The 26,975-nt window shown below is 36.1% G+C and overlaps 4 protein-coding genes across 4 annotated transcripts; 3 read left to right on the forward strand and 1 right to left on the reverse strand.

Moving 5' to 3' along the window:
* The first annotated feature begins 2,569 nt into the window (after nt 1–2,569).
* On the forward strand, nt 2,570–6,075 carry LOC103335004 (receptor-like protein kinase 7). The gene is made up of 2 exons (XM_008237992.2): nt 2,570–5,323; nt 5,421–6,075. Exons 1-2 carry the CDS (start codon nt 2,767–2,769, stop codon nt 5,768–5,770), a joined length of 2,907 nt encoding a protein of 968 aa, XP_008236214.2. The 5' UTR covers nt 2,570–2,766; the 3' UTR covers nt 5,771–6,075.
* Nucleotides 6,076–6,247: 172 nt separating this feature from the next.
* On the forward strand, nt 6,248–10,214 carry PIP (proline iminopeptidase). The gene is given in 12 exon segments (XM_008237948.2): nt 6,248–6,439; nt 6,515–6,717; nt 7,382–7,480; nt 7,568–7,678; nt 7,770–7,832; nt 7,963–8,056; nt 8,477–8,574; nt 8,663–8,764; nt 8,869–8,908; nt 8,911–8,981; nt 9,458–9,532; nt 9,822–10,214. Coding segments are annotated over 12 exon segments (1,212 nt in total). The 5' UTR covers nt 6,248–6,282; the 3' UTR covers nt 9,921–10,214.
* Nucleotides 10,215–10,630: 416 nt separating this feature from the next.
* LOC103335003 (neurofilament heavy protein) lies at nt 10,631–14,336 on the reverse strand. The gene is given in 13 exon segments (XM_008237991.3): nt 10,631–11,156; nt 11,270–11,427; nt 11,515–11,610; nt 11,695–11,811; nt 11,895–12,014; nt 12,140–12,212; nt 12,300–12,516; nt 12,519–12,656; nt 12,659–12,986; nt 12,988–13,339; nt 13,443–13,489; nt 13,572–13,636; nt 14,068–14,336. Coding segments are annotated over 13 exon segments (2,136 nt in total). The 5' UTR covers nt 14,216–14,336; the 3' UTR covers nt 10,631–10,879.
* Nucleotides 14,337–22,571: 8,235 nt separating this feature from the next.
* Nucleotides 22,572–25,915, forward strand: LOC103334962 (squalene monooxygenase SE1-like). The gene is made up of 8 exons (XM_008237944.3): nt 22,572–22,958; nt 23,562–23,673; nt 23,799–23,976; nt 24,093–24,261; nt 24,368–24,586; nt 24,704–24,979; nt 25,103–25,381; nt 25,503–25,915. Exons 1-8 carry the CDS (start codon nt 22,710–22,712, stop codon nt 25,626–25,628), a joined length of 1,608 nt encoding a protein of 535 aa, XP_008236166.1. The 5' UTR covers nt 22,572–22,709; the 3' UTR covers nt 25,629–25,915.
* Nucleotides 25,916–26,975: the final 1,060 nt, after the last annotated feature.

Consider the following 26,975-nt stretch of genomic DNA (forward strand, 5'->3'; position numbering starts at 1 on the left):
TTCATCACTATATTTTCTTGGATAAATAGCCAAACCAGAAAAAGGATTTGCAGGAAAAAAATTCTGGGCCACCCAAGGGCCTATAGTAGCCCAAAATTACTGAGTTAGGAGACTGGAAAAGTAAGGCCCATTGGACTCGAGAATTCTACCAATTCTCTTACACCTTACAAGATTGGAAAATATAGGTAAAATAGACACATAAAAATCTAAGGTGTACGAAGTTGAGATATTTAGTTATATACTCATTCTTAGCATTGGCGATGTAGATAAATTTTATACTATTTAATTTCTATAAACAAACTCAAAAAATAACAACTGACCTTATTAAATTTAATTTTGATTATTAAATTACTTTGATGCTCTATTGAGTGTTCTAGGTTTTTTTTTTAATGAGATTTTGGGGTTGGGGTTGGGCTTGTTTTATAAAATAAATGGCAGTTTTGTAATTTATAAGAAGTTCGAAGCCTCTTTGTTATGTTGTAAATGGGTTTTGGGTGTGTTTTTAAAATCCATTTCGTGTGAGATTTGTTTTATAATTTGAACACTTATATTGGATATAATAGTGAATCTCTCAAGAAAGTTTAGGGTGTATGGAATTGAAAACTTAAGTTTAGTTAACTGTTAATATTATTTGGTGATTTTCAATTGTTAATGGATGTGATGTTTACAATTTGAATTAAAATAATACTTATTAACGATTGTCAGTCATCCACGTTGTACATGCGCGTAAACTATTAATACTAACAATTTTGTTGAATTTTCGGCTACAAAGTTGAAGATAAAGAGAAAAAGACACCAGAAAAAGTGAGATGGGATGGGATGGGATTGGTGAGGCAAAGAGGTTTCTTGTGGTCGTAAAGGCAAAGAGGTTTTAAAGTCCATGAATCAAAGAAATTTTTCTAGGATCTTTTGTGTTCATGGTTGTTGGGTACATGGGGCCACAAGTTTGGTATGTCTTTGACTTTGGGCTTGATGTCTAGCTAACATTCACTGAACTAGTTCCCAATAGGCGTAGAGATTCCACCACCTCCTTTATTCCTTAGTCATTTTGACTTGCTCACTGAGTTTTAGCATCATCAAAATATTTTACATTTAACTTCTTCTTCTTTTTTTTTTAATAAAAAGTTTAGGACACTCATGACCAGGGCAAACTCCAAACCTTTTCGAATTTACAGAGGAATTTACATATTACTCACTAAATACGGAACTGCTAACAGCAAAACTCGCACACTGGTGGAGCAACACACAATACATAAAACTTTATCAACTAAACCAACCCCTCTTGGTAATTACATTTAACTTGAGCAGCAAAGTACCCTTCCTTTCCTCAAAAGATACTTTTAGAAAAGATGTATCAAATTTCTTTTTTGTAACTTCATAGGATGTTTCAAACAAAATGAAGATTGAGCTAAAGCTTTCAGTATTATATATTATATGCCAACAGAAAAGGGACAATAATGAATTGTGTCCAAGGATTGGTATTAGTGATGTGATGACCGGTAGTGGTACACATGAAGAGATCATATATTATACATAAGAGATATGGTTGTTGCCTTTTGAATAAATTTTTCACCTTAATCATATTATTTTCATACACCACGGCATCGTTAACTCAACGTGAACGTAAAAAATTCCACATAAGATAATTATTAAAATTAACACATTTGAATTATCAACCTTTGAAGTAAATATAGTATTGCAATTAGCTAGTAAATCCAACTGTGTCAACTTCATACACTTATCTTGTGTACATTTTTCTCCAATATTGCGGAATTTTCTTGAGGCCTAATCATTTATTTATAGTTCCATGGCTTCCAGGTCACTAGTGATGCTTACGTGGCATCTTAGGCTACACGTGGCAGAAGGTGAAAGCCCAGTCAACCCTGGCGGCTAGATCAGATTCTATGTCTGTGCCTGCCCTGTGATATCAAAGGAATCGTATTAACACGCGTTTTTATTTTGTCAACCAACACATGCATGTACAGGTGAGAGTCCACAGGTTATTAATTGCTTTGTATCCCACTTTCTTCTTCATCCTCTCTTTTCTTCTGTTCTTTCTTTCATTGCTGGTTTTGGAAGCGTTATGCAACAAGTCTCAGTGTGAATTAAACAGCCGACTAGACTTTTACTCACATTGGACTGATTGGACGGTGGAGGAACTGCTTCTTTTTATTTAAGACTTTTGTTCTGAAATTTTACAATCATAATAAGCCAATGTATTTTTAGTGTAAATACAGTTTTTTTCTCCTTTGCAATTTGAACCTCATTTATATAACAAGAAAACATATTAAAAAAATCTCAGAGTTTGATAGCGTGTTATGTCTAAAATCGTTAGATTATTATAATGATGTGTAGCGTAACACAGAGAAATACCCAATATATACATGGCATCCTTGTGATTAGCAGTATGTTTAAAAGAAATCCAGTTATCTTGGATAAACAATGGAGTTTTTTGGATAATCAATATAAAATATAGGTTCCACTTTTAGACTGAACAATATTGGGCAATTATTTAATGGAATGCATCCGATTTATGAAAACCATGCTTCAAAACTTCAACTTTGCGTACCAAAATTTTCTTCTTTCCCCACACTGTCTCAGCACACGTGAAAGTCTCTCTCTTACAATGCGAACCATGAACTCATATTCCAAGCCACCTTTTTTTTCGTTTTCCACTTCCCTTCCAAGTTGCCACCCCATGACAACCAAAATCTAACACAACCTTAGCAATCCCCCCCGGCTTCACACCCACCACCACCGGACGGCATGTCGTTCAGGCAACGGCTTCCTCCGACGACACCCTTTCTCATTCTGCCCTTCCTCTGCCTGTGCCTGCTTTCTCCATCCACGTCAAACGAGCTTGAACCGCTCTTCAAGCTCAAGACCGCCCTTCAAAACTCAAACCCAAGTGTCTTCACTTCCTGGACAGAAGCCACTCCCATATGCAACTTCACTGGTGTTGTCTGCAACTCCAATGGCCTCGTCTCTGAAATCAACCTTTCTCAACAAAAGCTTTCTGGGTTTCTTCCATTCGACTCAATTTGCTCGCTTCAATATTTAAAGAAGCTTTCTTTGGGCTGGAATGGCTTGTACGGAAGCCTAACAGACGACTTGAAAAACTGCACGAGTTTGGAGCAGTTGGATTTGGGTAACAATTCATTTACAGGGAAAGTTCCTGACTTGTCATCTCTGAGCCAATTAACCTTCTTGAGTCTGAATGGTAGCAGATTTTCAGGGGCATTTCCATGGAAATCACTAGAAAATCTTACCCAATTAACTTTCTTGAGCCTTGGAGACAACCCATTTGAGCCAACCTCATTTCCTGCAGAGGTTATAAAGCTTGACAAGCTTTATTGGCTGTACCTCACAAATTGCAGCATCACTGGACAAATCCCAGAGGGTATTGGAAACCTTACTCTGCTTGAAAATCTGGAGCTTTCTGGTAACCAACTGTCTGGTGAAATTCCACAAAGTATTTCAAATCTCAAGAAGCTCAGGCAGTTTGAGCTTTATGAAAATTTGCTTACTGGGAAACTCCCAGCTGGGCTTGGTAGCCTTTCAAGCCTTGTGAATTTTGATGCCTCCACTAATAAGCTTGAAGGTGATCTCTCTGAGCTGAGGTCCTTGACCCAGCTTGCCTCTCTGCAGCTCTTTGAAAACCAATTAGAAGGAGAGATTCCTGAGGAGTTTGGGGAGTTCAAGAGCCTTGTTAAGCTCTCACTTTACAAGAACAAGCTCACTGGTACTCTTCCTCAAAAGCTTGGTTCTTGGGCAGGCTTGGATTATATTGATGTATCAGAGAACTATCTGACTGGTCCTATACCACCTGACATGTGCAACAACGGAAAAATGGTAGATTTTCTTCTGCTGCAGAACAATTTCACAGGTGGGATCCCAGAAAACTACGCCAATTGCAAGTCTTTGACTCGCTTTCGTGTGAGTAACAATTCACTTTCGGGTAGTGTCCCTGTTGGAATGTGGAGCTTGCCAAATGTTATCATCATTGATCTTGCTATGAATCAATTTGAAGGTCCTCTGGCACCAGATATTGGTAAGGCAAACTCTTTGTCATTGTTGCTCTTAGCTAATAATAGATTCTCAGGTGAGTTGCCTGATACTTTGTCTGAAGCTACCTCATTGGTCTCAATTCAGCTGAGTGTGAACCAGTTTGAGGGTCCAATCCCAGAAACAATTGGGAATTTGAAGAAATTAAGCAGTCTTCATTTGGACCAAAATATGTTGTCTGGTACCATACCAGACTCATTAGGCTCATGTGTTGGTATCTCTGAAATAAACCTTGCCCACAACAATATTTCTGGCCAAATCCCATCAAGTCTTGGATCATTACATAACCTAAACTCCTTGAACCTATCTGGAAACCAACTTTCCAGTGAAATTCCTACCACTTTGTCATCGCTCAAACTCAGCCTTCTTGATCTGACAAACAATCGGTTGATTGGACTCATACCGGAATCACTATCCATTCAAGCCTTTGGTGGAAGCTTTGATGGGAATCCGGGTTTGTGCAGTCGGAACATGCAAAATGTGAGGTCTTGTTCTTCAAATTCAGGAACTTCTAGAGGACCCCGAATATTCCTGTCCAGTTTCATTGCTGGAGTACTTGTTCTGCTTGTTGTGGTTGCTGTTTTCTCGCTCTTGAAGCTGAGGAGGAAGAGTCTTGACCATCCATTGAAGAGTGATTCTTGGACTATGAAGCAGTACCATGTGCTAAGCTTCACAGAAAAGGAAATCCTGGACTCAATCAGAGCTGAGAATTTAATTGGCAAAGGAGGGTCAGGGAATGTATACAAAGTTGCACTGAGTGATGGGAAAGAACTTGCTGTAAAGCACATTTGGACCACTTCAGACACCTGTGACCGAAAAAGTTACCGAAGCAGCGCTTCCATGTTGAAGAAGTGCAAACCCAGGTCCTCAGAGTATGATGCAGAGGTGGCCACACTGAGCTCTCTGAGGCATGTGAATGTGGTGAAGCTCTACTGCAGCATAACAAGTGAGGACAGCAATCTGCTGGTTTATGAGTACTTTCCCAATGGGAGCTTATGGGATCAGCTGCACACAAGTAACAAGATGAAGATGGGGTGGGAGGTGAGGCATGAGATTGCATTGGGGGCTGCAATGGGGTTGGAGTATCTTCACCATGGAAATCACAGACCTGTGATACACAGGGATGTGAAGTCTAGCAATATTCTGCTGGATGGGGATTGGAAGCCAAGAATTGCTGATTTTGGGCTTGCCAAGATTATGCAGGTTGGTGCAGATTGCACTCATGTCATTGCTGGGACAGTTGGGTACATAGCTCCAGGTAATTTTTCTTTCCTTTTCTTTTCCTTCATGAATTAACATGTAACAGTTGACACTGAAAAATCTGATTAAATTTGTCTTTGTGTTTTGTGGTTCAGAGTATGCATATACATGCAAGGTCAATGAGAAGAGTGATGTTTATAGCTTTGGGGTGGTCTTGATGGAATTGGTCACAGGGAAGAGGCCAATTGAGCCTGAGTTTGGAGACAACAAGGATATAGTGAGCTGGGTTTGCAGCAAAATGCAGTACAAGGAGAGTGTGCTTGAATTGGTAGACTCAAGCATCTCAGATGATCTAAAAGAAGATGCCATCAAGGTGCTGAGCATTGCAATTCACTGCACCGCTAGGGTGCCGGTTCTAAGGCCCTCCATGAGAATGGTGGTTCAAATGCTGGAAGAGGCAGAGCCTCGTAAACTCACCAGCATAAATATTACCAAAGAAGGGTAAAAATACCCACAAGATGGCAGTTGAAGGCAGAAGTTATGGTTCATTTCATATATAGCCCATCATACACAATACAAAAAATACACAAGCAGTGCTCTGTCTGTGAACTCCAATAGTCTTCCTAGCTCCCAGTGAAGCTCCTGCCTACAAAACTTGGGAAGGAGCTCTAGTATTTAGATCTATGCTTGCAGGAGAGTTTAGTTTAGTTTTTTTGGTTTTTTTTTTTTTTGCCCCCTCTTCTTTTTCCTGCTAATTCAGAGGGTGTTACTTTGTAATATAATTGTGTAATAAAGCAATCACTTTGGTTACATTTTATTCTTATTTTAATTTGGATTCCATTCTATCCATCCTCTTATTTTTTTCTTTAAAAAAAAAAATTTTAAATTATAATAATTTCCCTCCTATTATTATAGTATAGAATATATAGATTCCCATTTTGTCTTATAAAATAAAAAAATTATTCCATTCCATTTTAATTTGGATTAGCAATTAACCAACGCCACCTAAGAAGAACAATGATGAGGTTGAGCATCTTGGGAATAGCATTGAGTTCCAATTCCTATTATTGCGCATCCCTTTCCCTCATTCCACCCATCTCCACTTTTTCTTCTTCATCTTCTTCTTCATCTTCTTCTCTCTCATTCTCCAAGAAGTTCACTCCTTCAGCTTCAGGTCTCTCTCTCTCTCTCTCTCTCTCTCTCTCTCTCTCTCTCACAAATCCCAACTTGACAGGAAAGTTTGAAACAGGGAAGAGGAATTTAGTTTTACGCGGGCAAAGTGTTGGCTTTGAGAGTGAGCTCAAACCAGGTGATTTGATGGAATCGGTGAAGGAATTCCCGGAATTCAACCGAAACCTTTACCCGAATATAGAGCCGTACAGTTCTGGGTTTCTGAAGGTTTCGGATATTCATACAATCTATTGGGAGGAGTCTGGAAATCCAAATGGGCATGTAAGTGCCCCACTGCCTATGCGATTTGGATTTTTCAAGTTATTTCATTTTGAGTTTTTTTTCTTTTCCATCTTGTTCATTTAGAGTGTGAATTCTTCATATATTAAGATTTCAAATTCCAAATCTTTAAGAACTGGGATTTGCAAATCATCTCAAAGTAATAGGATTTGCATTTTGTAAATGAGCTCTGCTATTGTAAAGTGTGCCTTCTTCTTGTTATTGTAGCTTGATGGTGCTTGAATGGTTTGCCCTCTTGAGACTTGTTGTATGTTTTAAAACTTTGTTGAAACTGTCAACTGGCAAGGTCTGTTGGTGGAGGTACCTCGCATTGGTTAAGGTTTTCATGTGAGGTCCAACACTGATTCATCTTCACTCTGACCCTCTTGTCCGCGTATGCTGACTTAACACCTACATGTTCCAGGTGAAAGGGAAAAAAGGAAACTTTAATTTTTCTTCTCATTTCTGGGCCTACCCAAATTTCCTTGTCTGTTTTATCGAATGAATAAAATGTTCCATAGTAAGAATATGTGGCTACATATTAGATGGGTGTTGTTTAAAGAAGATGTAGTGTACTAATTTTATATTGTATTTCTGAAAGTTCCATGTTGGTTGGTGATTTTGATACTAAATTTTTGTTTAAAATGTTGTGAATTTTATCCTGCAGCCTGTAGTCTTTCTTCATGGGGGTCCAGGAGGAGGAACTGCACCAAGTAATCGCAAATTCTTTGATCCTGATTTTTTCAGAATCATTCTATTTGATCAGGTTAGGACTTTAACCTTTATGCTAAGTTATTAGATACATTTTAATTTCTCCCACAGTTTTTATCTGAAATTATTTCCTTATCTCCAGCGAGGTGCTGGGAAAAGTACCCCACATGCTTGCTTGGTAGAAAATACCACATGGGATCTAATTAGTGACATTGAAAAGCTCAGGGAACACTTGGAAATTCCAGAATGGCAGGTCAGTATGTAATTTCTAGCTCTCGATAAAGTAAAAACACGGTTGTTTGATATGCCTGAATACATATAATTTTCTTTACTCTGTCATTCAGGTTTTCGGTGGGTCATGGGGTAGTACACTTGCTCTTGCATATAGCCAATCACACCCTGATAAGGTGCATAACTTTGTTGATTTTACAATTAATTCTTTTGCTGGGATTCCAAATCTCTTGATACAGGTCATCTGCACTTTTAATTATCTACGACATGGTACAGTTTTTTACTATACTTTGATGTTGTTATAAGGTTACTGGCATGGTTCTTAGAGGGATTTTTCTTTTGAGAAAGAAAGAGATTGATTGGTTTTATGAGGGTGGTGCTGCTTCCATATTTCCTGACGGTATGTTACAATTTCTTTTCTGTTGGCATAAGCCATAATATCTACCTTTCAGGTTTCGGTTAGAAATTTCTATAAATGGATGTTTTGAAGTACATTTTCGTAGTTTCCCAAACCCTTTTTGCATTGACTATGATTACTGCACTGTTCTTCCATTATATCAGTCACATAAGAAGTGCAGTTGTGGAATTTCCAACTATTATTATTAAGAGATTCCAATTATTAGATGTTACAAAACATTGTTGGGGGCTTGAGTTTCTGATGTAGTAATGTTGGAAGTTGATAAAACTTGTTAATGATTTATAGTTTTAAAAATCATAAACAAAGACAGTTTTTTTTTAATTTCCAGTAACTATACTTGGCCTTGGCATGTTTATTAGTTTTTTAAGTGGCTGATTGCTTGTGCTATTTTCAAATATACAGCTTGGGAGCCATTTCGAGATCTTATTCCAGAAAATGAGAGGGAAAGTTTTGTCGATGCCTACGGGAAGAGATTAAACTCCGATGATCAGGAAGTACAAGTAAGATGTGCGTGGTTTTGGGCATATGCTGCTTTGAAAAAAATGATATTTTAAGCTCATTCTCTTTAAATCTTTCCAAATTTCTTAGTATGCAGCTGCTAGAGCATGGACCATGTGGGAAATGATGACTGCCCATCTTTTTCCAAATAATGATAACATCAAGAGAGGAGAGGACGATAAGTTTTCATTGGTAGGTTGATTCATGGATGAGTAGAAAAGTATCTTTCATAGTTTATGCACTGATGACTGAAATTCCCTTTTGACTTATAATGGTATTCGCTTTGCTGTGTCCAGGCATTTGCAAGGATTGAAAATCATTACTTTGTGAACAGAGGATTTTTCCTTCAGATGGGTTCCTGTTAGATAACATTGATAAGATAAGGCATATAAAAACTACAATCGTACAGGTAAATATTTTATATTCTTCCATACATCATGGACATACTCTTTTAATTAGGGGCACGATATTTGGTGACCTAATGATGTATCATCTGCTGTCGCTGGGCCAGTTTTTTGGCTTAGGGTATCATTTAAAATTTATGAGTATGTTTTTTAGGAATTGGTTTAAATGGATAATGGAGTTAATAGACCCATTGCTTACTGCCCATTTTTATGCATTTATTTTGGTGGATGATGTTTGTGTGCATCATGGGGTTGAAGGCAAAAACTTAATTTTTGATAATAGAAGACTAATAACTGAGATTTAATATTGTAGGAACCTTGATATATTTATATATGTAAATTTTCTCCATTAGTATGATAAATATGTCCAACATTATTTCCACATCCAGTAAACATATGTGCTTATGTGTGCACCTTGAGGGAACATTGTCAATCTAGTATCAATTGTGAGTTGAAAGAACTATAACAATTGATTTTGCAGGGAAGATATGATGTTTGCTGCCCCATGATGTCAGCTTGGGATCTTCATAAAGCATGGCCAGAAGCTGATCTCAAGGTAAGTAGACCATTTATCTTGCTGTAAACTGGTTTCAGCTTTATATACCAAGCATTTGTATTGCTGTAAAATTATTTCTGCATGAGCAAAAAGTAGACTAAAGTTATGTGTTCTCGTGTTTATGAAGCCAATAAAGGGAAATTTTCAGGTGTATTCTAAATATTTGATGCAACTGTGTAAGATGCAGAACGTCCTGCATCATGTGTACCGCTAATTTCACTCACCTGAATTGTGGTAGTCTTAGTTCCCTTTTTATGAAGAAATTACTAAATAATTTTGCTCTTAACAGGTTATTCAAGATGCAGGGCATTCTGCTAATGAACCAGGAATAGCTGCAGAACTTGTGGCTGCAAATGAGAAGCTGAAACACATAAAGAAAGGAGCATAGGAAAACAAAGACAAGACTACATATCAGAGAATAAGCCGACAGTCTTCCCCTGTGGTGGGTGTAGACTCCGGTCAGAAAGCGTGAATTCATCTTCACAAGGAATTCAGACATCCACAAAGAAGCCAAACAAGTCCGTTCCGGCTTAATGCAAATAATTGCTAATGGAAGTGTTGGAATATTGTATCAGTTTAGTGTTCCCCTTTGTATCAAAGCTGTTTGGCGGGGAATTGGATGAGGACTGTTGAATATGTAGACATTCTGTTTGATATGCTCATAAATTTGTTTTCCTCTAAATTGAAACTCTACCTTTCATTTCTCAGTCCGGGTAAGAAAGAGGAGAAAACATATAGAATGGTTTAATTTTTTTTAGCTTTAAATTAATAATTAAAATAATCAACTTTTTCTCTTCTATTTTCCCTCCCTCCTCTCCTCTCTTTATACATATATATATATATGTATATGTATATATATGTATATATTAATTATATCTTAAAGATAGAGATGGTTGGTTCCCACATTATGGGAGTCAGAGAGCTTGCAAATTGCACCAGGTGCATAAGCCTCGGTACCTAAACGGTAAACAATTAGAAAATTAAGGACCAGGTATATTGCCTGTCCTTTAAATGAATAAATACAATTCAATCCTCTCTCATGTTTGATTAAAGGACAAGTATATATATAAGTCTCAGTAACTAAAAGGTAAACAATTAGAAAATTAAGGACCAGGTATATTGCCTGTCCTTTAAATGAATAAATACAATTCAATCCTCTCTTATGTTTGATTAAAGGGCAAGTATATATTGCCTCTGCCCTTTAAATGAATAAATATACAATTCAATCCTCTCATGTTTCAGTACGCCCCCCCAAGCCTAACAACCAGAATACATATAAGCAAGCAAATACAATTCAATGATGTTATTGAACAAACAAGAAGATACCATACAACAGAAGAAAATAAGTTAGTTTTGTTGGGCATCCATTAACTCATTTTCCTTGTGCAGCCCCGTGCAGCTCTTTGGTACGTGAATACTGTGAAAGTGTGGCTCTTTTGGGATGGTTGCAGGCCTTCTTCCCCTTGACAATGACCTGGAAGTGGTGCAATTGGTTGCTGGAGAAGCACTGCATGGGTTTGCTGCTTTCTTGGGCCTAATATTTGTCCACGAGGTTTCCTTTATTACACTGAGTTGACAAGGTGTCTTGGGGGAAACCATTGCCTTCCTCCCACTTGAATCTACCCTGCAAAAGAAAAGGCTAGTATGATTAAGTTTTGATGAACATAGACCCTTTGTCACTGAAGATGATACTGCAGACAAATTAATTTCGAAGTTTTGAGAAGAAAAAGTACTCACCCTCTTGGTCTCACAAATTTTTTCTGCACCATTGGTGATTTAGTCCTTTCCTTATCTAGTTTTTGTATTCTGTCCAGGCCAGGTTCATTTTGCGGAGTTACTAAAGACAAATTTCTTTCGAAGTTTCTTTTTGAAGTCTTCTTAGCTCCTTTCTTTCCCTGCATAGTACCATAAGAACTTGATCAGATACCTAGGCCTCCTCAAGAGTAATCTATATTCAGCTTCTCTATGACAACGAGACTTACATTTTCATCTAGTCGTGTTCTTCTGTCAAATCTCTTTTCACTACCTCCTTGGGTATCATTCTCATTATCACTTTGTCCAAGGCAGTTTTTAGTCATCTAATCAGGAATGAATGTATTAGGCTGGAGCTTTATTTATGACATGCTAGAAAGGGGTAAAAGAAAGTTCAACTACAGACTTACCTGTATCACATTCTGTTTATTTATTGGCTTTGCACCTGGGAGCTTGACTAATGTGATTTCCTTAAGAGGTGCATGAACTTTTTTCTCTGAAGTTGCTTCCTTAAGCATCCCTCTTTCCTAGAAAGAGAACCAAAATCATATCAGATATCCTGGACGTTGGGTGTTTATTAAAGAAAATGGTCAGAAAATGTTTCGCATACATCAGTTCTAAACCTAAAGGGTTTAGGGTTTGTAGACTTTGGTTTCCTATTCTTCATCCCTTGAGCATTGGTGGCAGCAGATGTAGAGCTCTCTTTCTTCCTCTCTTGAGCTTGATTGACCTGCATCATTGTTCAAATGTTAGCAGGCATAAAAAAACATGAACGACAAAAGATTAACAGAAACTGATAGTACACTAGAAGATATGATATTATCGTATGATTTTCAAGGGGTTATAAGAAGCCACCTTTTGTGAGTTTTTATAAGGATCATGCTTGCCCAGATTTTTCCTCTTGGAGTGACCATTAGTATTCAGGTCTCTGTAATCACTTGAAAATTTTTAATTACAATTGAGTTCTACAAAAAATACAGAGAACTGAAAAGTAAAGAAGAACAAGTCCACACACCTGTTCTCATCAGAAGCTTTATTATTTTCTTTATCATCACTCTCAAATACCTCATTTTCATTTTCTGGGTTGTCAGAGGCCAAAGCATTTTCTTTATCATCATCTTTGTCCATGTTTTCAATGGTGTTCGCCTTCTCTGAACTTGACTTTATTTTCTCCACATGACCATTTCCATCTTTGGCATTCTCCTTATCATCATTCTCTTCTGAATCCCTGTCTTTGAACTTGACAAGGAGGTAGGGTCACCTTTGGAGGTCTCTGATAGGACTTCAACTTGATTCTCACCTAGTGGAGGTTCTGAGGTTTTTCCAGCGCCCATACACTGCTCGTCACCATTTACTCCACTACTCTTAGCAGTACTGACAAGAAGAACCCTTCAAGAGTACCATTTCTTGATTTTTCATCAACCTCCATGTCAGTGGTATCGTTGTCATTAACCCCTTCATGAGGCACAGGATCACAACACTGTCTCAAGTCTGTTTCCTTGTTCTTTCTCTTCATGGATTTGGCTTCCTGGCCCTTGCAATTGTTGGAATGCAATGAATCAAAAACCCGGCTTTTAACCTCCCGCCCTCTGAATTGTTTTCTTGAAGTATCTAAAGGCAATGGCTTTTTATACCCCAATACATGTTTCTTTCCACTGGTGATCTCAAGTTTCTTCATGGCTGAACACATTTTTCCCACAGGGACTACCCCATTCCTTAGAAATTTTGGTTCTTACAGCCTTCTTTGGAGAGTGAAATACCAGAGCTTTAGCCACCACCCTATTCTTTGGCACTGCAACATTTTTCAGTTTGGGGTTCCTAACACTTCGAAATGTGTCTGGATTTGAGATGGGTTTTCTATTCCTTGGACTAGTGAGAGCTTTGGCCACAGAAGATGGTTGCTTTGCCTTAACATTTGGGGTTGCACTGATCTTTTGAAGAGGTCTGGCTTTATCTTTGACATCAACCATCTTACGAGAGAACGAAGAAATCAGGGCCAACCTTGATACTCTAGGCTTGGAAGATTTTGCAGGAGCAGTAAGTGGGCATTTCAAACTACATAGCAAATAAAAATAAAAGGGTATATCATTATAAGCCCAATTACAGAATTATGAAAACCAAATTGGAATTTAATCAATTGAAAGATTTGCATATATACCTTGGTGTTTTTCTGTGTCTTACATTAGGACTTCTTGCTGCCATGACCTGCAAAACTCATTATTGTCATATCAAAATAAAGTGAACTGTGTAATTCCAATTCGAACCGGAAACAAAATTTAATACTCACACGAAGAACAAAGTTTTTGTAGACTGCTTCAGAGTCTAATTCTTCTTCATGCTTTTGATCACACCCTACAAAATAAACACCAACACAAACTTCCTTATCAGAAAAAAAAAGAGGTGTTTATTTCTATAATTAGGGTTCCTCACTTAGCCCTATCACTGTCTCACTGTGATTCTGAATTGCATATTACCATTCTTCAACTCAAATTAATTATCTTTTAGTTGATTTTGTTCATTTCCTAATAAAGAATCATCAGTTAATTAATTTACCCCTTCGATTTCCCAGCAACAAAACAGAGAGCTCCAAATCAAACACATCAAAAACAGAACCAAATATAATAAAGCGGATCAAAAACTAACAGAGACAGAAAATTCATTTCCAAGCTTAAAACTTTAAAAGCTTAAAACTTTAAAAGCAAGAGCTTCATCTGATTAGTGAAAAACAAATAAATAAAGGGAAGAGATAAATTTGTGGGTTGCTGGGTTAGAGAGAAACGAACCAACTCGCATGCAGAACCAGTAGCGGTCGTCGGGTCGGTACGGGTCGGGTTCGGTGAAGTCGACGAACTTGGGCGCTTCGATCTTCTCGTAGAACTCGTCCCCGCCTTCCTCGCCGTCGATCTGCACGCACTTAGTTTCTTCCTCCATTTTCCACAGAGAGAGAAAGATAAGGGAGCCTGGGTTGTGTGAGTGACAGAGAAAGCGAGTTTGGATTTGGGAAAATGGAGGTCAGCGAAGAAGAGTGTGAAGTGTGAAAGAGTCGTTAGTTTTAAATTTGCCTTCTCTGCAAGTAGCCGTTGGGGAAAGGTTCTGATTTTCGGACAAGGATGTCAATGGAAACAGTTTCTTAGGGGTGTTTTCGTCATTTGATTCTTCCCGTCGCGGCGCACCATTTGCCCAGCCAACTGTCAGATCTACCAACGGGGACTGTGATGGGCCCAAGCCCAAGTTGATCCACAAAATAAATATATATTTTTGGTAATTTTTTTTAATTAAAAAAAAAAAAACAATTTATCTAATTTTTACTCTAGCAAACGTTAATAAGTAAGCATATAATTCTATAACAATTCATATATATCATATCAAGAAATTAAAAACCTAATCATTTTCTGTAGATAGTAATACTAATTAAATGTCCTAATGGAGTTTCGATTATTATTATTATTATTTTGAGTTAGATTGGAGTTCGAATTGAGGTGCCATGGCGAAGGAAGAAGCCACTAGCACTGTGGTTGGAACCCATTAGCAATTATTCATGTTTGACGAGAGATTATAGAATATTAGGGTTGTATGCTCACTACATCTTGTATTTATAAAAAAACCCAAGTACTATTTAAACATATCAACCCCAAAGTCAACTGTGCAGTATCCCTATAATATAAGTAGATATTTATATATATTATTCTCTAAAAGAGGGAAAATAAATTATGTCATCCACTCATATTATAACATGTGTACAAGATGTACGTAACAACACTATCGTACTATTCTATAATTTCTTGTGTCACTAACTCAACTCTTTTATTATTCGCATTAAAGGTTGTATGATATGAGGGTATGTGTCACTGTTAAGTAATAATCAATCCATATCTACTTAAATTGTCATGCGATGGTTTTGTGTAAATGATTAATTACTCTTTTGTTGAAGAATACATGAGTCCCACATCAAAAACTTAACAAAATTCTTGATGGCTTTCATTTCGTGTACAAACTTCATTGTATATTGGGCCTTACCAGTTGAGGGTTGCCGAGGAGCTGAAATTTCTATGTGAAAACCCAACGATTATATTTCTGCTTTGGGTTCATGCAATATTTCTTTTCTGCTTGCATTTGTAGGCCCAAGTCTTCACAGTTTCCAACATGTAAGAGGTCAAAACTCAAATGTTTGTTGTAAAAGAGCAAAACTTTGAAACTTGAAATCAATATGGATAGGATTTCAATTATTCATAAGTGTTTTTTACTGAAGTTTTATTATAGTGATGATAAGTACGCTCATGTCTTCGAATCTCCCTGCTCTAATATCGCTTTTATAAAATAAAATAAAAATACTTATGGTATTGATTGTTAATTGATAATCACAATGGGTAGTGATAGTTTATGTGGGATCAATACAAAGGACACAACTGACAATATATCTCATTTTATGTTGTTTAAGGTTTAATTAAAAATAGAAAACAATTACATTTTGTTTAAAGCCCCACTATTATCATCAAATATATACGGTGTTAATTTTATTAAGAACTAAAAACAAAGAAATAGATAAATACTAGAAATTTAATGATTTGTATTAAGAGTGATTTTATAGCGTTCTACTTGATTTAAAGAGGGCCACCTTCATTCATGTAGGTAGATATTTGAAACTCTCAAACACTTGATGAATATTTATGTAAACTCTTCTTCTCCAATCGCTCGTACTTTTTTGAGCTATAGTAAGGGATGAAGCTTTTTCATCCATTGAACCTAGTGAAAGGAAGGACAATCAGATATTTGCATGAAGCTTTTACCTACTACGTACGGACTTGACTTGAAAGAAAGAAGGCAATTCAATCGCCAAAGATATATTGTCTTCTTAATAAAAAAAATTAAAAAAAAAGATATATTGTCTTCGTCAGAGAAACTTTCGAAAGCAAACAACAAATTAACCTAACCTGGCTAAGGTCCCCTCTCAGACTGTTAACAGACTGACTCAGACAGATTATATACACATTGACTTTCTGGCTTGGCCCATGCAAAGGAGATAAAAGAGAACGATTTGGTTGAGTCAGATTTGTTCAAATAAAGGGGGCTGCATGCATGCGTGGAAAATAGAGAATTTGTGTCAGCAAGTTTTGAAATATAAAGAGACACCCTACATATACCATGGTCTAAAATATTGATAATATTAATAAAATATTAAGAATATTATCATTTTTTCAAGTAAATGATATTTTGAAATGTATTTATACATATTGTATAAATATCGATAATATCGAAAAATATCGATGTCGATAATTTCTCTCACACTTTAATAATATTTGGCTAAAATATCGCTATAATATCGATAATGTCGAGATGATGAAAACAATGAAAAATTTGAAAAGTTGTTTACACTAACACCCCCTAAGGTTTCAGTTTGTTTTCACAAAACCCCTTTTCGTTGATTGTTTGTCCAAAAATTGATGATTTCATTAAAAAAAAACTTATGCAAATGACAAAATTAACCTCAATGAAGTATATGCAATCTAATCTCAAATGCCAACTTTGTCATTTGAAGATTTTTGTGTGTATACAAAATCATCAATCTTTGGCTGAAATTCAATGAAAATGAGTTTTGTGAAAATAATTTAAAATCTCAAGGAGTTTTGTGAAAAAGCCGAAAACCTCTGGAAGTGTTAGTGTAAATAACTCAAATTTGAACCTTATAGGAACTCTATGTATCTTACAATGTAATGTATAAAGTGTAAAATATTGTAGTAAATCATTATAAATAAATGATTATGGTGTGTTTAATCTTTTTTCATTAATTACTACATATTTTCTACACTTGCAGTGTTTGTCAACTCGCTATATAATCAACTTAAATCAGTTAATTATTGAATACATTTCCTTCCATTTTTTTTGTGATAGTGCAATAGATAATTGACTAAATAAACATCCTCCAAAGTTTCAAGAAAATTTCTAAATTTTTCTTACAATTTCCATGGTTTCTATTCAATTTTTATAGGTATTGATAATATCCTGATATTTCCATCAAAATTTTCCTGTTTTTGGACAATTGATATTTCCGAAACCATCGATATTTTAGACCTTACATACACCCAATCTTGGCGAGAATCCTAAATGCTTAATTTTGACACTTAAATTTTTATTTTTATTTTCCCTTTCTTTTGTCAATATATCACTACTAGAAAACCTCTGTATCCGACACTAGTACATCATAAGTTCTTTGTGGCCAAAGTGTGTTGGCCACAAATTGAACATATACATGGTGGTCTAAGCATGATGTTGCCATTTATTTTTCACACAACAAAAAGCATATGCGACCAATAAATGACTGGATCGTTATGGAAATTATAACTTAAGTCGATGAAATTGTAGAACAACATGATTGGTCAAAAAGGGGGAGTAGCTACTTTTTTCTGCATAAACAAGATTATTTGTTAGACAAACCTAACTTCCTCATAAGTAACAACACATTTCGCTGCCGCTAGTGACCCATCTGGTATACTTTGGTGTGCTATCATCTTTTACAAACCCCAAAACAAAACAAAAAAGAGAGCTGAAAAAGAAAAAAAAAGTCCAAAACTGCATGTTGAAGAAATGTCGTGGACATATAATTGGTCTTGAAGCTGCCACCTACAGTATGATAACCATTCCATGCAAAGTAGTGGATGATGCTATTGGTCAGAAATTGCAGGCCGACTGCAGACCACTATGACTCTACTCTTGTATTTTTTATCCTGTGCATATTATTTTGAGACGTACCTTCACACCACAACAAAGTCAATATCGACACATCCACGCCTCAACCACCACATTCTTTTTAAAAATAAATTTCACATGCATATAAAAATATATATGTAAATATAAATAGAACGCCAAATCAAGTTGCGGTTCATATATAATCACATTAATGGAGGTAGAAGCAATAACATGATATGAACGACTGACCTGTACACCACCAAACTTCGTTACATCACACCCAAGAAAGAGACCATTAAAATCCTGAATCAATTGTCTCTAAGGTCCTCTATGAGAAGAACATTAGAACAACCAGTTCTAAGCAAACAAAATTAATTAATAAAACCATATTATACTATATGTAGTTTATAATGTATTATCCCTGCAACTTTCTCCATATGATATATCAACAAATGAATTAACAAACCGTGATTGCTTGGACTTGGCAAGTATGCTTAAGTCGACTATACTGGCATCTTCTTGGTAGCTAGATGGCAACTTCAAGGAAGCAAAATTATTATAGTGGGGATCAAAGACCTTGCCAACTCCCTCCATATATGACCTAGCTCATCCCCCACCTTAGTGTGGCTGGACAATGTTGACATTAACATTAGAATTTAACCATGTCTTTTTCTTTTTGTCCCTACATATATATCATTCAAAGTATATATATTATAAAACAAAATATATCCGATGATCAAGACAATTCCTGAGAAACTTTTTCATTTCATAGAAGTTTATTCTTATTCTTACAAAGCAAATAGCATTTCCTATCACCCAAGAGTGCTAAATTATCTTAATACACAAGATAATATTGTTGTGTTCTCTAATAATTAGTCCTAATCCCTATCCATATTTCCTGATTGACACCATGAGGTCTTCAAAAAATAAAGTTTAATTTATATCAACTGGGAGTCTAGAGGACAAATCATTATTTCATCATACCAAACCACTCAAGCTATTAGTATATTGCTGAATAAATTAGCTGTGTCACATACAAAAGTCTCCTCAATAAATGCAGTTTTGTGTGAAAGGTTTCCAAATTATAATTAAAGGTAATATAAAAGTAAGACAAGGCATTGATTGGATTTTTTTTTAAATATAAGGGATAGTCTAAACTATATGGGAGAGGATTTCTCACACGTGCACATAACTAAAATGTCATGAGAATTTGAACATAAAACCTCTTGTGTGCATGTCAATGCTCTTTTCACTGGACTAGACCCGTTGGTCATTGACTGGAGTTCAATTATCTATTCTTTTAGCTAGGATGAACCATATTTGGAAAGATGAAGATAAAAAAAAAAACATTTTAGACTACTGTTCGTGTTTTTGGACATTCTTGTAAATCGATTTTGAAAAGAACAAATGCTACCTTTTGAGTTCTAACAATTGCCATTCATAGCATATTTGTATAGTAATATTAGTGAGTAGAATATCAAAGCTTGTTTTTTACAATCAAACAATTCAAATTCACGGAACGGAACGGGGCAATCTATATTTAGGTTAATCAAACCCACAATTCTTACTTCATAATAAAGGAAGAAATTGTTCTACTAGAGGAAATAATAAATATAAACGTGATTAAATATCACTTGACTTGTAGTTGGAAAACGGCATTGATTTGCAAATCAATAGTCCTAAGTTCAAACCCCCATGACACCTTAGTAAGAGCATTTTCACCTATTTGCTTTGGCAAAAGACAAGGGCATTTGCTGGCTTGGGGGGCCTTTTGCCCTCAAGTTCAACCGCTGAACTTGCTCTAGTGTGTGTGTGAAAAACCACTCCTCTTATAATTTTTACAATAGTATGATATGACTTTCTCAATGCAAACAATTCAAGTGAAAGTGGTGTTATATATTTTAATTCATAGAAAAAAGGAGAAAGTAGAGTCGAATATAATTCTTGTTGTGAGTAAAGATATGATATGCTCTGTTGGAGCTAACGTGTTACTTTTTTTTGTTTTAAAGTTTTATTATTTTTTTTATGACATTTGTTGAATAATTGCTGTGGACCACTTTAATTATCATCCTATAAGACGTAGCTCTCTAACCATAGATGTATATATCATAAGCCCTTCTGGCAAAGATGATTTTCTCGTGTGATTAAGATTTCCTGGTATTGTTATGCCCTTTTGTGGTGTTCTAATGAAATCTACTTCCGACAAAAAAAAGGAAGATTTCCTTGGATTTGTCTTTCTCATTGATAAATGACGTGAAGATGTTGTTTTCTCTCTTTTTTTTCTTTTGTTCGAATTCATATGCATTTTGTGGAGGCATTTATTAGATAAAGACAGGAACATTGCGATAGGCTTGGACTTAAACACAGAGATGTGAAATATTTTCTCTTATGTGGATGCTCGGATGTTATTACCGTCGAACACAATGTATTTTTTATTACTCTTTCTTATTTTCTCATTATTTGTAATGACATTCACACGATAATAGCATGCGAAGTCCGAATGAAAAGAAGAACTGGAGATGTGAATACGGTGGTTAATGTAAAAACTATTTTATCATATGTAAACGAAAAAAAAAAAAGGTTTCTCTAATTTACTAAACCTTCAACAAATTCAACAAATTTTTTTATAAAGAGACGAAAAGTCATGGTTAATATTTAATCACGAGGACCTTGACAAAGTATTGCTCCAGTCCACACTGATGACTTAACCCAACTTCCCCGTTGCCTTCATATCTCCATATGCCAATATAGTGCTCGTGGACTTATTCGGTCATTTGTTTATTTATTTAATAATTAATTTTCTTGTATACATATTTAATTATTTTTTGCTTCCCATGGTTTTTAAAAACTATTGAAAATATAACGTTGATTGGGCTTGTAATTTATTTCATATGCCATCTAATTGCCCACGTACGTATCAACCTAGTAGACTTTGACCAAACTTAGTCTCAATTGGAGAGCTAGCAAGCTTCTCAGTGGTAGTGTAACGCTTTGACTAAGTTTTTAAAAATGAATTCGCATGTGTTCAACTCTACGATCTCGGTATGTGATTTTTGTTTAATCAAAACACACATGCATTCAGAGCTTTATTAAAATATTAGAAAATACAAAAATACATATATAGTGTAGGTGCTAGATTTGGTTTTTCCAGACACGTTTATCTAACTGTCTTTAATCGCGTGTGACTTTGAATGGAGGTACATTATATGAGTTTGATGTTGCCGTTGAATCTTTTCGTATTAGTTGTAACCCCTCTGTGGGTAGTAATAGTGGCCCTTGTGGCTATTGTATTTGTATTGTCCTCGTGACATAATTTATGAATACAATCTCCTTCTCGTTTGACCCAAAAAAAAAAAAAAATTTAATTAATGTAATTTTTACTATTCATGTTATCAAATTACACATTGTAAGATATAACCCATACATAGTTATGTCATGAATCTAATGACAAAACATATCATACTCATATGTGCATGCATACAAAATAATTAAGTAGTTATTAATTTAATGATATTTCTCTTTCCACTATTAAAAAGATCTTAAACTATAATCCCCATAAAGAAAAGTTTGGCATTCAACCTAATTGTAGAGGTAAGGTTGAGCCACCTTATGCGGCAGTCACCCCCCGACCTAAGGTGGTTCCACAAATTTTTTTGTTAAGCTTGTGAAAATGATATGCAACTGATCCGTAGTAGTAGTGTAATGCCCCCTGCCTTGAACATAATATATCCCGTAGTGCTCCTCGTGGACTAATTTCCTTCCTGAGCTCATGTTTGAGTGTATTATGATGTCATTGTTAGGCGTTAACGCAAGATAGTATAAATTTAGATTGGACATTTAGATATAATTATATACGTCTAACTGTATAATGGTTGTAACATCACATGTCAAAATCAAAAGAAAATTTTGCCCTACGTATACATTTATATAATATCATAGCAAGAAAAGGAGAAAAAGGATCAGATATATTACAAGTATGTTCAACTAAGACATCATGTTTAAATGTGCACTTCTCATGTAGATATGGACTTAGTCAAATTGACTAGAACAGATGTACTTTCCATTTTACACTCGAGTTCAAATCTCCCATTCCTTGCATAAAAAAAAATTGTGTGTTCCTCATTAAACATATCATATCAGAAATAGGATTATTTTATGCACCACAATAATAATATGGTTTCCCATCTTTACTCAAGCAATTAATTAAAAAGATTGGTTGTATTCAAAATCCCATCCATATGCCACATTTTTAACAAAAGGTTGAATCTCAATAATACAAATTATATAAAGTTGAAGATGATTGCGTGTATATATTAGGTACCCAGCTAGTACAGTCCAACGATCACTGACCGTTGATCACAATTATATTGCAATTGACGCCATTAAATTGTCCTCAAGTGACCCTACCTTTGTCCTCTAGCCCACCCCATTCTCCCCTAGGCTCACCCACATCAAATCAAAACCCACATAATTAAAATTTTAAAAAAATGGGCCAAAAATAACTAATCGGTAGGCGCCTACACGTATTAGTGACCCAACGCTCAAGTAAACGCAGAGCCCACCTCTCTCTATATAAACGCATTCAAGTTTCATTGCTATCTCATCATAACCATAAGCAGTTCTTCACATTCACAACCAAAATCACACGTAAAAGCTAAAGCAGCTGAGAGATTGAAAAACCAGAGGCAACCCAAGATCCCATTTCTTCCAAAGTTTCAATCTTGACCAGTAGTTTGCGAAGATGGTTTACCAGTATGTTCTTGGTGGGGTCTTGGTTTCTCTGCTGGGCTCTGTTTTTTTCATGATCATAAACAGTACTCTGAGCGGAAAGAATAAGGCCGAAGATGTTTCAGAGGATGTTAATGGAAATGGGTTTGTCCGGACGCAGCCGGCTAACGGTGGTTGCCTGCCGGAGATTGAGAAGAGTACGGACGTTGTCATTGTCGGCGCCGGAGTTGCTGGTGCTGCTCTTGCTTACACTCTTGGGAAGGTGATAATTAATTCTCTCTCTAAAGATCATCATAATGAACAATATGGTTTTCAAATATTTCCCAAGTTCAAAAGTTTTTATTTTTATTTTCATGAATTTAGAATTTTGGTGGTGAATGGGGTTCTGTTTGGTGACGGAGAAAATCAAAGAAATTTTTTTAAATTGCATTTCATTGCTGTACATAGAAGACGCAGTCAGTAATCATTATTAGTATTGCTTTTCAACTCTATTTTCCTCAACAACCCAGCTAAGCAAAGCTAAGCGGTCAAACCTTCAAGCTGTGTTGTTCTGACTTTTTCTTTTATAGATTGCTTTTTCTTTTTTTCTCAGAAAACAAGGACTTAGCATATGATATGAATTTTATTGAATATTTTTCTTGTTTGTACAACTCCGGATTCAGTCAATAGATGATGTTGGGGAAAAGCTGATTTCTTTTTTCCCCCTTTGATTTGATTCTATTGGGTGCTAATTTGAATAGGGCAGTCAGTCCAAACCCTTTTAATATTTTTTATTTTATTTTTCACACTAGTAAATTTGAGTATCTGATTGTAAACCAAAATTTTGAGAAGGTTGGCTAAGCATTCAAATTGCTTCTTGTTACAGGAAGGACGCCGTGTACATGTGATTGAAAGAGACTTGAGTGAGCCAGACAGAATTGTTGGTGAACTATTGCAGCCTGGAGGCTATCTTAAATTGATTGAGTTGGGTCTTGAGGGTAAGCAATTGCTTAAAGTTGTTTAATTGGTTCAATAATTTGCCTTTGTTTCTGTTCTAATCGATTAATTAGTACTAAATTGGCAAGCATCGATTTTGATCAACAATCTGTATTTGTGGCTGCAGATTGTGCAAATGAGTCCATTGATGCTCAGAAAGTGTTTGGTTATGCTCTTTACAAGAATGGGAATGACACCAAACTGTCTTATCCCTTGGAAAACTATTCTTCAGATATTGCCGGGAGAAGTTTCCACAACGGGCGTTTCATCCAGAGAATGCGCGAAAGAGTTGCAACTCTTCCAAAGTAATTCCCACTTTCCTTCAGAATATTAGATGATAGATTTCCATGATTTCTTGGTTTTAATTATTCTTGTGTAATCTTCTTCAACCAACTCATGTCTCACAAATTTTTCCCTGCAGTGTGACTTTGGAACAAGGAACAGTGACAACCCTACTTGAAGAAAAGGGCATCATCAAGGGTGTGATGTACAAGAACAAGGCTGGGGAGGAGATGAGATCATATGCTCCACTAACAATTGTATGCGATGGATGCTTTTCGAATCTGCGCCGCAATCTCTGTACTCCAAAGGTAATGATTCAAATTCAAGCATTTGTTGCTAATATTAGACTCAATTTTAGCACAGGAGGTGTTTGTTCATTCATGAGACCAACATAGGTACTTGTTTTTACTGCAGGTTGATAGTCCTTCTTGCTTTGTTGGTTTGATCTTGGAGAACTGTGACCTTCCTCATGCAAACCATGGACATGTGATCTTGGGAGACCCTTCACCCATCTTGTTTTACCCTATCAGTAGCACTGAGATTCGTTGTTTGGTCGATGTACCTGGCACAAAAGTACCTTCAGTAGCTAATGGTGATATGGCCAAGTACTTGAAAACTGTGGTGGCTCCTCAGGTATCTATTGTTTGCTTGACTTGTTAACTTTTAATTTCCAGTCATTTCGATCTCAACCTGACAAACACACATATCCCACCAATCGAAAGGGACTAATCTGAGGACTTGTAATTTCAGGTTCCCCCTCAGCTCTTAAAGGCTTTTCTAGCAGCAGTTGAGAAAGGAAACATCAGAACAATGCAAAACAAGAGCATGCCTGCCACTCCTCTTCCCACTCCCGGTGCACTTTTATTGGGGGATTCATTCAACATGAGACATCCTTTAACCGGAGGAGGAATGACTGTGGCTCTTTCAGACATTGTACTTCTAAGGGATCTTCTCAGACCCCTAACCGATCTCACTGATGCACCTGCTTTGTGCGAATATCTCGAATCATTCTACACACTGCGCAAGGTATAAATCAAACCTTTCTTGTATGCGAATATCTCGAATCATTATGCAAAATGGTATAATGTGTCTGATGAGATTTTCTGTAGTTTCTGGTTTGCTGATAATAGTGCTTGGTTTGTCTTGCAGCCTGTGTCATCTACCATAAACACATTGGCCGGTGCCTTGTACAAGGTGTTTTGTGCATCACCTGACCCAGCAAGACAAGAAATGCGAGATGCATGTTTTGACTATTTGAGCCTGGGAGGCATCTGCTCGTATGGACCTGTATCTCTGCTCTCCGGTCTTAACCCTCGTCCGATGCACTTGTTTCTCCATTTCTTTGCCGTGGCTGTCTATGGAGTTGGCCGCCTAATGATTCCATTCCCTACCCCGCAGCGCATGTGGCTCGGGACTAGATTGATCTTGGTATGTCCACTCATATTCCCAGTACTTTCACATCATCAACATGCTTGCTAATTACAGATTAACACAAAACAAAGCTAGCTCTACCTTAATTAAACTAATCTTTCTGGTTTTGAATTCTCAGGGTGCATCAGGAATCATATTCCCAATCATTAAGGGTGAAGGAGTTCGACAAATGTTCTTCCCTGCAACAATCCCAGCATACTACAGAGCTCCTCCTCCTCTAGAAAACAAGCTAAAAGCATTTTGAGAAGAAAAAGAAGAAAACAAAGACAAAATTGTTACCCCAGTTCTTTTTTAATTGCTATGGGAAACTAAGTTGTATCAAATCAGTAAGAATTCTCCCAAAAAATAAAAATCAAGGAGAGGGTCAATGCTGAAATGAGGAGAGAGAAAGCAATTATATATATGTTCTTAATTCTTTTTAGCGCATTTGTTGTTCTGCAAATGGGGAACAAGATTTTCCCAAAGAAACTTGTATCAAGATCTCTAGCAGTTCGTAAATAATCTACACTTTAAACTTTCTTTTTTGCTTTATCAATTCTACACGTTAAAGTTTTCAACTCTTGCAAGTTTTCAGGCTTTCAACTACCCTTTCTTTTGGCTTTTGGCTTCTCAGAGTTCACACGAATATGCTTTTGGCTTTTCCGTTTTCAAACTAATATGATTTTGTCTCGGCTTGATTTTTTCTTGTGCATTATGCATGACATATCACGTATGTGACGTGAGAGGATATTATATTTGGAGGGACCACCAAAATTTAATGGGCTGAAAAATTCTGGTTTGCTTCATTTTCTTCTTGTATTTTTCTTCTTCTGCATCATTATTATTCATGTGTGAAATAATGGTTTTTAGGCAGATTTGGAGTAGGATATCAATTTTGGCGTGCTATGAAGAGCTAAAGATAACAATATATGCGGTGATGTGCGACATTTGAACTGTGCTTAATGTAACGGTCCAAAGAGAGGAGAGCACCATTTAACCTAACACTTGCCCCACCATACTAATTGTATATGGTTCAATTTTGGTAGGTTCAGTCTGAACTTGTCCAGACTTTACATTTAATATTAAAGAAATAGTTTGTCCAAAGTTAATTCAAATGACAACTTGATAGAGCACCTAACCACGAATTTCAACTCAAACTCAATAGAAAGAGGCTTTGACTTATAAATCAGTAATCTCATGTTCGAACTACTATAGCACATTGACAGTGTGTGTGAGAAAATCTTCATCCCCTTCCCAACTTTAGCATAAAAAAAAACCCAAACTCATCTACATTTCTAATCCCAAAATTCACAATCCTTGTTCATAACTCAATCACATAAGCATAAAACATTAATTTTCATAATTGGTGAAATCATAAATTGTAGTAAATTGAATCTAAAGGTTGGTCTTGTAGACTGTAGCTCATGAGTTGAATTTTGCGAGTTAGGTTTAATTGAATAATTCGATTAATTTGAGCTTAACTAGAATTTGAAAATTTATTCACACGTTAGAAATTAGATTATTCAAACATCTATATATTTATATGTAGTCTAAAATTTACTTATGGGCAAGAAGCTCACTAGATTTAACACATTTAAGTAAGTGTAGACTA

The sequence above is a fragment of the Prunus mume genome, linkage group LG6 (assembly GCF_029339155.1).
Source record: "Prunus mume cultivar Tortuosa linkage group LG6, ASM2933915v1, whole genome shotgun sequence".
NCBI lineage: Eukaryota > Viridiplantae > Streptophyta > Magnoliopsida > Rosales > Rosaceae > Prunus > Prunus mume.

What these genes read in the sequence shown, in the direction of transcription:
- LOC103335004 (XM_008237992.2), top strand. Translation starts at nt 2,767, where the DNA reads ATGTCGTTCAGGCAACGGCTTCCTCCGACGACACCCTTTCTCATTCTG. An exon ending in AGTTGGGTACATAGCTCCAG is followed by an intron (nt 5,324 to 5,420) that starts GTAATTTTTCTT and finishes TTTGTGGTTCAG; the next exon opens with AGTATGCATATACATGCAAG.
- LOC103334962 (XM_008237944.3), top strand. Translation starts at nt 22,710, where the DNA reads ATGGTTTACCAGTATGTTCTTGGTGGGGTCTTGGTTTCTCTGCTGGGC. An exon ending in TTGCTTACACTCTTGGGAAG is followed by an intron (nt 22,959 to 23,561) that starts GTGATAATTAAT and finishes TTCTTGTTACAG; the next exon opens with GAAGGACGCCGTGTACATGT. An exon ending in TCGGGACTAGATTGATCTTG is followed by an intron (nt 25,382 to 25,502) that starts GTATGTCCACTC and finishes TTGAATTCTCAG; the next exon opens with GGTGCATCAGGAATCATATT.